Source organism: Ptychodera flava, chromosome 8, assembly GCF_041260155.1.
Source record: "Ptychodera flava strain L36383 chromosome 8, AS_Pfla_20210202, whole genome shotgun sequence".
Lineage (NCBI taxonomy): Eukaryota > Metazoa > Hemichordata > Enteropneusta > Ptychoderidae > Ptychodera > Ptychodera flava.
In genome coordinates, this window is record NC_091935.1 from 30,718,399 (window position 1) to 30,732,308 (window position 13,910).

General features: G+C 38.7%; 1 protein-coding gene across 2 annotated transcripts in view; it reads left to right on the forward strand.

Moving 5' to 3' along the window:
• The first annotated feature begins 4,429 nt into the window (after nucleotides 1–4,429).
• The window catches only part of LOC139139047 (solute carrier family 4 member 11-like), a 28,975-nt gene continuing 19,494 nt past the window's right edge, over nucleotides 4,430–13,910 (forward strand). Inside the window, exons 1-2 of one of the 2 annotated variants that reach the window (XM_070707749.1) lie at nucleotides 4,430–4,896; nucleotides 10,728–10,771. In XM_070707749.1, the coding sequence (XP_070563850.1) occupies nucleotides 4,785–4,896; nucleotides 10,728–10,771 (156 nt within the window). In that variant the 5' untranslated portion in view covers nucleotides 4,430–4,784. The remainder of the gene's footprint in view (nucleotides 4,897–10,727; nucleotides 10,772–13,910) is intronic. The other variant, XM_070707750.1, reaches the window with a different exon arrangement.

A 13,910-nucleotide genomic window follows, 5' to 3' on the forward strand; every position in this document is an offset into this window, starting at 1 on the left:
TTCATTCAATGCAAGGCCTCGGCCCATCGCACATTTTTACAGAGAACATTCAATAATAAGATGGTCCATGTTAATAAACATTTACAAATATATGTACACTCGGAATATCCAATCTTGCACATAGAGATGCTATATATATATATATATATATATATATATATATATATATATATATATATATATATATATATATATATATATATATATATAATGCTAGCTCCATGTAAAAGGCGGTAACTCTTCGCGTCTTTTAAATGCGTTTAACAAATACAAAGACAACAGTTATTGAAAAATTACGTGTTCTTTTTGTGACGAAAGAGGTTTTACAAAACTCGTTTCACTCGGATTTCCTCTAAATGATATGGGAATGTAAGTAACCCTATCCTCGTAAAACGGACAAATCAGTGCAAAATAAAATTCATTTTCAATAAACTGAAAAATTTCTGACAGTTTTACTGTATATAGAGACTCTTTCACGACATGGAACTTTACAATGACGTCCTAATTCAACATTTAATTTATGTGCGGAACAACGAAAATCTGCTAAAACTTTCGCATGTACTGTCCAAATATTTTCGGGTTCGAATAATGATTTTAAAGTACAGTATACCCCTAGTCTAGGGGAAGTGCTCAAATCATATCGCCACTCGGACTCCAGTCCACAACAATCCTTAATTCTTTGTGTAAAATTCAACAGAAAAACTCTTGGGTCACCTAATTGTTGTTCAAGCCATACTATACCAAGGCCATAATCTGAAAAGTATTTTTTTAAATTTTTAAACAGAACTTGTCCACGTAATTCTTCCTGCGTCGTTTAATTTTTTCAGCATCAAATATCATGTCTTTGCATACCTATTTTCTTCCATTACGAGAAGTTTTGACCAATATGGAAAACATTGTAGGTCATATTCGCCATTTCTCTCTGTGTTACTCTCCGCCTCGGATATTGGACAGGATTTGATCAACAAAACACTATGACATAACTGACGTTATATCACATGTCAGGCGTACAGCTTTTAACCTGTCAATAACAATCTTTGAGAATTTGTTTTCGTAATATTAAATTATTCAGATTTGCTTGTTGAAACGCCCCGAATAACGAGAGGCGGTTTATTTACAAAACAATATTGATGATTGTGCAAAGTTTTGAGGGTCTATATCACGACAGTTTTGTTTGAATTCTGACAAAAACAAATCCCGAATTCCATTCGTAACCCTGGTTGAACCTTAAAACTTGTTGCCAAGCATGTTTTGTATCGCGTTGTGCCATTTGGCATTTCACCAGGTGTGCATGATCTGCATATCTGTTGTGGTTAATTTTTAGGATTTGGTAACCAGTATTTTACGATCTCACTGCTCTAATTATTTCCCAAGTTAACCTCGACCTGCAGCGTCTATGACACGGGTGTTTTTTTAGTCCCCACGGACACCGTCCGGGGGGACTTATAGGTTTGGTCATGTCCGTGCGTCCATCGGTGGTGTGTGCGTCCGTCCATCCGTCCGTCCGTTCACACAGATATCTCAGAGATGCCTGGAGCGATTTCATTAAAACTTCGTACAAGGATTACTTCATATGTTATACATATGTACATTAACTTGTTCTGTGATGCGATCCAATGTGGCCGCGAAGCGGCCATTTTATTTCTTTTTTTTTCATGTAAAGAGCCATACATAACTCAGACATGTTTCAACCGATTTTATTCAAAATTGGTACAAGGACATTCAATTATGTCATACATGTGCATGTCAATTTGTTTTGTGATACGATCCAATATGGCTGCCGTGCCGCCATTTTGTTACGATTTTTTCATGTACGGAGCCATAACTCAGGCATATCCCGACCGATTTTATTCAAAGTTGGTACAAAGACATTGATCTATGTCATGCATATGCACATTGATTTGCTTTACGATAACATTGAATATGGCTGCATGGTGACCATTTTGTTATGGTTTTTTTCATGTCGAGAGCCATGACTCTTGCAAGTCTCTACCGATTTTATTCAAAGTTGGTACATGGACATTGACTTATGTCATACATATGCATGTCGATTTTTTAAAACAGTAAGATCAACAAATATGGCTGCGTGGCGGCGATTTTGTTACGATTTTTTCATGTACAGAGCCATAACTCAGACATATTTCCACCAGTATCATTCAAAGTTGGTACAAGGACATTGACCTATTTCATACATATGCACGTCAATTTGTTTCACGGCATGTAGCAGTATCATGTCAATTACTGAAGTTTCGTAATAAGGCTGATATGTCAAGAAATACTGCATAAAATTTCATGAAACTTGGTACAGATGTTAAGCTCACATTGCTTTAACAGTGAAAAAGACATTTATCAGTGTCATTTTAATTAATTTATAAATAAACAAACAAACACACACAAATATAAAGTATACATACATACAAACAAAAATAAATAATAAACAAATCAAAAACTAAATAGGAATACAGATAAAAAAACCCGCACAAATATATATATATATATGTGTGTATATACATATATATATATATATATATATATATATATATATATATATATATATATTCATTTGTTATTTATTTATTGTTTAATCGTATGTTCATCTATTTATTCAATGTTTTCTATTACATATAAGATATTCGTCTGTTTGTTTGTATATTGATAGTTGTAATTCATTTGTTTGCATGTTTGTTTTCCTGGCTTCCCGGGGTCGAGCTGCCAGAAAATGAGGCAGAGCAAGATCAAACGAGCTGCGTATGATATCAAGTCGATATAGACAAGATATAGACAATATTCAATCATCATGTGCGAGTGCATTTGGCAACGTAGCTATGCGACTGTTAGGAAGCCGTTATTATTTACGACTTTGGGGATCGGAGGAATTTCATCGGAAACTTTGAAATTTCGAGTATACCCCCCGTCAACCCTGATGAATTTGAGTAACCCCCTCGCTGACACATACATTTTGACTTACCTCCTCAATTAGAAAAGTTAAATATCAAGACATGTATTTGTAAAATTTACAAAAATACAGCAATAATTAAGACCTTTCATATCCTGGTGTACCCTGCTAGATTATCACAGGTTATCTCATGACCTTTGAAAAAGGTGAGACCAAATAAAATGAAACTCAAAGTCCCAACAAAATGTAGATATAAAAGCTCACCCTATAACCAGTATCCAACTATCTATAGTAAAACCTGTCTAAACTGAACCATTCAGGGACTGAGAAAATTGTTCAGTTTGGAGGTCCCTTTAACATAGAGCTCTTTTGAAATGGGGACTTGGAAAAGGTTTCAGGTTAGGCTGAGGTTTCCAGTTTAGAGAGGGTTTGGTTTAGACAGATTTCACTGTAGTATTATTTACTTTGGACGGTTGGATGGGTATCATGACAGGGTTTTCACTAAGATATGTGACAGGGCAGAATTTGAAAGTACTGGGAGGCGGGAGAACACGCGGGAAGCTGAGGGGAAAGTGTCAGAGGAGCTTGTACCCTCTCTTGCGTGGAAACATTTGAGAAATTGATGTGTGCAATGGGACAGTCTGGTGCAATATAAAAGTTTTCAATTTGTATTTTTACTAAGTAAAACTGTTAGAACACCCCAAGGGTGAGGGCGCGAGAGGGGGACACCCCCTCTCGCATCGAAAACTTGGAGAAATTGATGTGTGAAATGATGCAATCTAAGAGGTGTTTAAATTCATTTTGCACCGAAAATTGAGTACCCCCTTCTTTCTCTCCACATTTTGAGCAATCCCCATGTAGCTTTCGATTTTTTGAGTGACCCTCCCCATTCCTCCAACCCCCAAGGCCGTAAATAATGACGACTCCCTTATGCAATCCGTGTTGACTCTTAGCTTGAAGAGGTTTCAAAAGGTCGCACCAGCCAGACATTTCATACAAAAGAGGGATTTTTTTTCATATTGGCCGACTACCAATAGTTTATCGATTTACAGAATTAATGTAGGACCTATGACGTCAATAACGATCGGTAAAAATTACCGGTTTGATTCTCCTCATAAACAGTAGCCTAATAGTTGTACGTTGGGTCTGGGTCTGAGCTTTTATAGAGGAAACAAATATACGTGCTTCTTTGTAGGCAGGTTTGCAAATCTTTCATTGTAGGTTTGTACGTGATCAAGGGAAAGTGCTTTGAGTTGAGGGAAAGAGAGTCAGAGAGCTAGAGGGAGCCAGGATTTTTAATACTCAGTTCGGCCATACACTTTCGCTGCTTCGTCATATCCGCCACTAATTTTTTTTAATGCCCTTATGACGTGCGGTGAGCTTCGTAATCGCCCACCTTGGGCAAATAAACATGAACAAGACAATGGGAAATGACAAAGTGACGTCTGGACGTACAGATAGGGTCTATGGATAAAGTGAGCATGCGTCGAAAGCATTTCTTCAGTCAGGACCGATCGATCGTCTCCACGTGGGACCTACAGCTGTTGCCTTGAGAGGGACTAGAGGTCAAATCCCTCATTATACAGAGGAAGCAGCAAGTGATAACCGCCCAACTACAAAGCCAGACCGCAGTGTAGTCATTCGTGCTACTAAAATACTGTTGGTCATGCCATGATCAATGTTGTTCCTATTAGCATATGTTCCGTGATATTTCGTAACAGTTCACTTTATCAAAGCGTGTCGTTTGTCCAACAATTTATCACAGGGATAGGAGTAGGCGTCACCAGGAGCTTGACCGTCTAGTATCCCCTCCGTCAAATCATATCTACGAGTCTCCACATTTCTGTTTCGAGCTGACGGAAGACCTGCAACAACACCACGGTCAAGTATGGAAGAGAAGGTGGAATTCCCTTCTTCCAGTGCTGTTCCAGAGACACACATAAAATTGATGTCGTTCAACGGAGGAGAAAAGGGCGGTCATAGAGTATCAATTATGGAAGGTAAGGGATCAATTACTTCTTGGTTTTCTGTCGTATTTTTAAGTATATTCCCTGCTCAAAACGTATTATTGGCTTAAACTTGGCCGAAAAATATAACTTCTGTCACCGAGGACATCGGCAAAGTCAAAGCATGGAGATGTTGGCTATTGTTGGCAGCGTTGCGAACGTGTTCGCCGCGCCGCTGTACACTCAAGACGTCTTTGTATCCCACGGAGTATCGACTATCCAGTTGCCGTGATATAAACCAAGAAAACTACCATATAAACAGTTAACTCTTTGTAAAATGCCCCCAAAATGAAATCCCCGTCAGTATTTGGAGCCAGTTGTGTAATTTTACCGCGACCATGACGGAACAAACGAACTTTATATGATTTAGGCAGTGTTACCTATATACAGGAAGAAATTTTTAATTAACTAACATTTCCTTGCCAGCTTTAGTCTCTAACAGTATGGTTTTGTTGATAACAATGACTTGTTTTCTTTGTTAGATTTTTTCAGCTAGCTCTTCTGTAACTTTTTATTTGCATTTCCAGTGCCCTGTGAAATTTGCCGCTCCTAATGTTTTTAGTGAGCCCCTGCTTTAAAAAGTTTGCAACAAAATTAATAAATAAATGAAATAAATACAAAGTTTTGATTTTTTAAAAGCAAAGTTTTATTTTTTTAGAAATAAAGAATCGAATATGCACATACCAGTAGAAAACTTGGGTTTCTTTGTTCTGTACTTTGTCAAGAAGCTCTCCTTAGTTTTGGTTGGTACCCAAATACTGTACCAAAATTACTAAGAGGTTGTGGACAAATCTATATTTTTCAACCACAGTCCCCCCACATAGGGAGGGACTGTGATTCAATAGTTCCCTAACACGGATTCCACAACTGGTATGACCATGGCAGTAGCATACGATACAGGCTAGTAAAAGATAAAACAAAAGAACTGAGTTCCATACAGTAAGCACATATGTGTGCTGCCTACTAGTATATATAACTTGTTCAATAATAAGATGTTTTGAAAACCTTTTCAATCAGTTAATAACTCGTAAAAAGGCTCAGATGGGTGTAAACGGGCCACTGCCACAGTTGTGTGGCCCATAACTTTACCCGGCAATATTTGGATGGTGAGATGTTTGAAACAAACAAACAACAGCAATTTATTGGTCAGAAAAATTTATGCATACTTGACTTTTACTGGGTGGCAGCTAATGCACCCCATTGCAGCTAATTTATGCATCTTTGACCTCATCCCCCTTCACCTTTGACATTTACTGTTATTTATATCAACAGCATGAAAAATCTGAAAATATTGTAATTCAACCGCTCAAAATGATAAGTTGTAAATTAATGCATGCACAACATCGTTGTCTACACCCATTTCTTTTAAAGGTACTTTGGGCGATCCCTGGGATTGCCTTTGTTGTAGTATGTAAGAGGATTATGGAGGTGTGACAGCCTTTTGTTTTCCATTGAAATTGTAATTCAGTAAGTAAATTTTCTGAGGAGACAATTTTGCACCAACGCAGACCAATAAACTCTGCCACAAAGCAACTGGCCGTGCTTTCAGACCAGTGATCGGTGGAGGTGGAATGTATGGATTTGCAGATATCAAAGTTTTCAGAATTTTAACTGGATATGAATATGAATGCAAAAGAAATTGTTCCGTAGTGGGGCAAATATAATCCACTGTCACGTCATAGTACAAACACCGTCAATGTTGTACATGGAATGTATGGAAAGTTTACAGAATTTTAACTGGTGGGATCAGATATGAATGCAAAAGAAATTATACCGTAGTGGGGCAAATAGTCTCAGTCGTGCCATAGTACAAACACCGTTAATGTTGTGCACGAAAGGTCATGTCGACCTTTGCAAAGTACACTGCACAGTTGTGGGCGAGTAAGTACCCAAAAGTTTCTCACGTAAAACAAACAGGAATTTGATAAACAAAAACAAGTTGAAGCCCCCAATCTTAGTGCTAGCATGGCTTGTTGAAAAAGCCTTGTTTATGTCAGTCTTTTGATAAAGAATGGCAGGTTTCTGTGATTCATTTCCAAGCAGACAAACAAGATAGCGTGATATGTCACTATGTATGCCAGTCTCAATTCGCCCTGTCATGCTGTGGCCCCTTGGTTGACATGTCTGATTTTTGTATGTCACTTACTCTGACATCATAACCTACATCTTTCAAAAGTGGATCATTAAACTTTTTTGGCAACTAAACACCTGGTACCTTGATTGAACCCTGGACTGTTTCAGTCCTAGGGTTTCAGTGTGTGTATGTATCTATCTATCTATCTCTCTCTCTCTCTCTCTCTCTCTCTCTCTCTCTCTCTCTCTCTCTCTCTCTCTATATATATATATATATACTTGTTTAGTTCAAGATCAGCTGGAGTAGAGTGTTCAATACTAGAGTAGAGCTAAATACACAAATTGTGTATGTATTATATATATATATATATATATATATATATATATATATATATATATATATATATATATATATATATATAGATAGATAGATAGATAGATATACACACATATACATACACACACACATATATGTAATACGAGTTCTCATCGGTTGTGAGTTTACCCAATATATGATATACAGCCACCAGTACTATTTTACCGATTATACATAATGGGAATCGGGTATGGTTGACTATTGTGTCAGCAACAGGGGACTTTCAAAGGGGACCAACATTCAAGAAGTGGTACGGTCACAACCTGATGTCGTCGTACCTGCCAAAGCAAAACGCAGTCTCAGGCCCTTAATTACTGCATACTGTTGCCGTACCAGGAATTAACCTTTCTAGGATTACATGCATGACGCCAGGTTTTGAATAGGACGTTCACCCTTAGCGGTGTTTCAACTGCTCTCCTTCCAAAGCTCAATGTGTGTTAATATAATCACAAGTTAGACAAAGATAAATATTTTGTTCAGATATTAGCCAAGCTGTTATCCATTTGGTTGGCTGAATCTTACCATTATCATGGAATTATACACATATAGACTCCCTAAGTTGCTGTGAATAGTGACAATCAACCAATCAGATATAACCTTCCAAGCCAGCTGCACAGCAGTAGAAATTTCATGATGCGGCCTTTATTTTGCTGATCAAGAAGATATTAGACTTGGTTCAAGTCGGTGAATTTAAAAAAAATAAAATCATTTATAATAGTTTCTCTTGTGTCTCTCCTATTTCGTACAAACCTATCCGGAATTTGGCAGCTCACGCCAGGTTTTCCCAGCGATTGTCAATGCATCACGTTTGAGTCTGCGCAGTAGTGAGTTAGTTTCTGCCGGATTCACCGACTTGGACTTCTTGCAAAGTACAGGCGGTGAGACGGACTGTGTACACAGTGACGTAGAGCAAATACAAAATGATTGACAGCCCCCGCCGTTATTCTGGCCAATCAAGAACGCATGCTAATAAACCTCTGCATGCATTAAAAAGTTTGTTGTCATCTCCGTGCAAAGCTAGACATCGAGTACGTTTTATATCTGGGCGAATAATGGCATCAAGTTCGTACATCAACCGCGTTTTACAACTGATCGGTCGACCATCGCTAATCATGCGAGATTACCAAAGAAAGCTTGTTGAGAGTTACACTGAGGGAAAAGATGTGTTCGTCTGCGCACCCGGACCGGCATCGGAAAATCACTGACATACGAAGTCGCCCCACATTGTTTTGAGAGAACAGGCTACAACTGTAAGGACGGTGTCTTTTTCCATCCTTGAATAACCGGCGACAATTTTCGCATTTTGAAACATGGTCCCCACAAACAACACATATTTTCACGCGTTTTCGGTGATACAACAGAGGTCGTGCTGACTTTTGTGGGAGTGATCGCACTCGACATTTTGTCAACAACACCATGTGAGTTTTATGCACGTCTCGTTTGGGTCAATTGGTAACTCCTCCCAATGTGTAAAATTTAGTGATGTCATCTTATGAATAATATATGAGTAAAGAAAACGTCATCTCATGAATAATTTATAGCAACGCAGATCGTGCAAGAAAGCCAAGTCTGTGATTCCGGGTGAAACTCCGCTGTATAGCGTTCACTCCACTCATCGCGTTCACCCTACTCATGGCGTCCACTCACACGCGCGTTTCACATGAAAGCAGAATACAAATCATTGCGTTCACTCTACTCAAACATTCACAAATCACAGACTTGAACCAAGTCTAAGAAGATATGTACATTTTGGAAATTGTCATAAAATTCGAGCACTCATGTACCATTTTAATTTTCTGCCATCTATAACCTTCAGGGTCAATTTTGAAATTGTTTTAGCACAATATTAGTAACATCACTGAATCTTTATGAGTGCCATTACAGAGAGCGAAATAGTGCAATAGGGTGTCCTTGTCGTTACCCCAATAACACAAGAACTTCCAAAAATGGGATGTACACGTCTGAAGTTCCACTTAGCCGTCACTTTTTGCTCTGTTTGTGAAATAGTTTGTTCTTCTTGTGCTAAAATCATGTACTCCAGCATGTTTGATGTCAAGGTTAACAACTAAATTTAACATGTAAGTCTTGAAGATGGACCCTGCCATATCATATCACTTGATGAAAGCACCAACCTTAGCGGTTTTTTTTTTCATGATTCAAAATACAGTGAGTTGATGAAGCCCTAAAATTTATCTGTTTTTGTAAAAAAATCACGCAAGTTATAAGTGGCGAAAACTGGAATAAATGACCCAGAAGCTAGCACATACGTAAAAATCAGCCTTGGTAAACTTCCGCTTTAAAAGACATATTTACTAATTTACACCCCAGACTTATAATGCTGCAACAACAACCACACATGCAACTCTGGCAAAATTTGTGCAATTCTGCAGCATGCAGTGTCCATTGTCGTTTGTATGCAGCTACATGTATATTTCATAACAAACCAGTAACCTAAAACAGCACTATTTCAGTTATCCTGTACATGTATCTGAGTGTGTTTGTATAGCTGTATGTGTGAGGCACATCAATGTACATTTTGGTTCTGTACTGGCTGGTGTTTACTTAATAAACCACAACCCATGACCTTGGATTCTTACTTCTGTACTTGCCCCAGTCTTTATTTTAGTTCTTTTGGCCAAAAGGAAAGAAGAAAATTGTTATCTATAAATGTATATGCTACAATAGGTCTCTGACTTACACTCAGTTAAATCAAACTGACATTACTCGAAGCGACCAAAGTACCAGGATGTAAGGTCATGTTGGGGACATGCAAGTAGCCAATCAAAGAAGTTCCAGAAATGTCTTATCATTAGTTGTCATTCATCATACCGATATGGGACAAATGGGAATTAAACTGCCCTTTGGTAAAGAGATTATCAGTGTTCTGAAGTGAACTGTCACATCAGACTACAAATAATAATATCACAAAATAATGTTAAAACTTAACCAATTTTCAGTACTGATTCCAATACAATACAATTTAAAGATGCTTTAAAAGTTTAAAGTTTGATAGCTTATTTGTCCCTGTTTCCTGGTTAAGCAAATATGTGTACTGGGAGTCAGTTTCAAGTGGGAACAAAATATACGAACATGTCATCGGTAAATTTGTTTTAGTTACTCTGTCACTGTATCAGGGTTCCACTTATTACATAAATGCAATTACTACTAGAATTACTGATGTACCAAAACCTTGAATAAAAAAAAGTCTTTCATCCTTAATTCACCCATGATTTTTTTTTGTCACCATGATTTTACCTAAAATAAAGATTATTATAATATATATCCATCGAAACAAAAAAGCATGCCTACAAATGAGCAGTGTTGATGCTATCATGTACAAGTGTGCTAAAGTTGTTTATGTTTTGTTTTATGTTAGAAGATGACGAGAGTGAAGTGACGCTGATGTACGCCAAACATGAGGTACAGTACTATAGAATCTTTCATTTATCTTCAATATGTTGTGTCAATTAAAGGGACAGAAGCTGTTACTTTTGATAATTTTTTCACTATTTTTGTTTTTGATGTCAGCTACAGTTTCTGGTTTACTACACAAAGCTTGTTGAGAAACACAGTATTCAGGTCGTCATCTCAGCCTGCATGTGTGTAGACTTCATTGTTATTGCTGTCAGGTGAATTCGGATCCAGGCTAGAATTCAAATGTAAACAATAACAGTGCATTTTATAGGTATCCTGTATTGACAGGTTAAATAGTGGGTGAATCAACATGCCTTTTGGAAGAACAAGAACTTGTGATTGACTGAGAAAACAAAATAGTGAAAAATTATGCAAATTACCAGCTAGTAACCCTTTAAAGGTCTGGTGAAATGCCCCTGTTGCAAAATCACAGAAATACAGTTGATGGTCTATAAAACAGTTACATTCATTTCTTTTTTCGTTTAGCGCGCGTGATTATGAAATATGGCAAAAGAAAAATGCAATGTGGGCGTGTCCCCCGAGCCTCTCCAGTCGACTTTTTTCGGCTTTCCGAAGTTTGCCCGACTCCGTATCTCATAACGGGAAGTAAGTGTTTCACACCTCCGTAAGCTCCCCACGGGGGGTAACTTCTAGGGTTTCCGCTTACATGATCAGGACAGTGTCCTCCTTCACTATGGGAAGACGTTGTTCTTTTGGTGGCTGTGACAGCGGCAAGAGCATGAACGGCTCAACTGTAAACTTTTTCAGTGTTGAGTGTTTGAACCATAATGTGCTTGTCTCTTCTGGTTCGTACGATCGGCCACGGTCCCTCGGCTGAGCCTGCCTCGCTACTCGCTACACAGAAGGTTGGGACCGTAATGCAAATCAACTGCATGAACACCAACACTGAACGTTGTGACTGCCACTTATAAAATGCAGTAGTCTGAACGTCGGGACCGCAAAGCAAATCGACGGTAACTTAAAACGTAAATGGGACAGTGATTAAATTAAATGGGACCACGATGCAAATCAGCTGCATGAACAGCAACACTGAACGTTGAGACTAGCATTAAAACAAACAACAACGCGGAACGTAGAGATCGCGATACAAATCATGGAGGTAGAGTCCTCCCTGATACAAATGGACAGCAACACGGAACGCGTCGTTGGGACGGCGATTAAATTGAAGAACAACGGGGAATACCGGATCACGAGGACTGGACCGCGATGCAAATCGACCCTCAACATGGAATTAAAATGCACAACACAGAACATCTAGACCGCAATGTAAATCAACTGCAACACCGAACCTTGTTGCCTCGATTAAAATGCGTATGTCTGCTATGTATATCAAAAGTTTCAATTCTCGAGAGCGAGCGTTCCTATGCCTGCTGTACGCTAGCCCTGCGTACGATGCTGTGTGTTCCGCTACAGCTAAATGTGGTGAGCGGGGCCACAGGTGTCCGGAGTTGCCGGTGTACATGCATAGAGAGAGATTGGCCAATCTCTCTCTGTGCATGTACACCGGCAACTCCGGACACCTGTGAGCGGGGCGATTAGCTGTAGCGGAACACACAGCATCGTACGCAGGGCTAGCTGTACACTAGACAAAATTACGTCAAATTTATCGCGAGGGCTCGATTGCGTGTGTCAAGTTTCAATTCTCGCGAGAGCCATTTCTGCATGTTGTACACTAGACTAAATGACGTCAAATCTCTCGCGAGACTTGGCTCGATTGCAAATATGTACGATGGAATGAACGCAATAATACGGAAGTAGACACAGTTTTTGTGAATCGCCGAGAGAGAAGCGCAGATTAAACAAAAGACTAAAAAACCCACGTTTTTTCTTTATTTTACCATATTTTTTAAACAAAAATCAGTTTCGCCACTGTGGCAAATTAGGATCGATTGTTTTCGCCACTTCGGATTTCGATTCGCATTGGCGAACGAACGTGGCGAATGGGCAGCACCGGTACGAACACTGAGGCTGCTTTGTTAGCGGATACCGGGCAGAGATAAGGCGGCGTTGGACTGCTATTCGATGTAAATGAACACACCTGTGACGTCACAGACGGCCAACCATGATCCCCGCTGCGGGCGTGACCTGAGTGTCGCAAAATGACCCCATGAAAGCCGCGCATAGAAATATCAAAAAAATTAACACTTGCGCGTACTTTTAGGTTGCAATTATGTTGCGAGTGTAATAGTATTGACCCCCTGGAAGATATTCAGTCACATGATTGGGACCATTTCACCAGACCTTTAAAGCATCAAGCTACCCTGGTAAATAAAAGCTTCTTGTCTTACTTCTGTAAACAACGTGTTTGTCCAGTATTTTACAGTGTTCAAGGACATGCATTAATCTTAAACTAGGGATTTGCACTCTGATAAGACACTCCCTTAGATCAAAGTGCATAAGGTTGGTATGGTACAGATACTGTGAAGGTAGATATGTGAAGTTTATGTAATTCACAGACTAGTCACAGATAAATATAAACAATCACATATTTGTTTACATTCTCATCACCAAAGATGACTCAAAGGTCCATCAGTTATAACTTGTTTGTACATGTGTATTTGTGCTGCCAGACAAGTCCATGGCCAGGATGTGTTTCTGCCTAATATTATTGTTGACATGTGAATTTTTCAATCATCTGCACTGGAAACTTGTCAACAATTGCATCATACATTCTACACAATCTGGTATATTGCAAGAGCTGATACTTTATATTTCCAAGTCAACATACCAGTACCTTCATTGAGAAGAAAAAGAATATAAATTTGTTATCTAGAAGAAAAATCATTAAAATATCATCAAAAATTAAAGCTGTACTGTACCCATAAAGTGTTATCACACTAATTTTACTGAATTTTTCATATATACAGGTTATGGTGTGAGGCAGTGATTATTTTTATGTTCAAACATGCCAAAGTTTCTGTTCGGCTGGCATCCTCCTGTCAACCCTGGCACATCGGTATCATGTCAGGATAAACCATAAACTGGGATGAAGGGAATTGTGCAATTTGTACAAACAGAGTTGTCTGAAATAGTCCGTTGCAGATACTGTCGTAAATCTTGGTGATAAAGTCTGCCCCTATGGTGATCTCTGACTCAAAAAGAGTTAAATTGAGAAAGTTTTGAT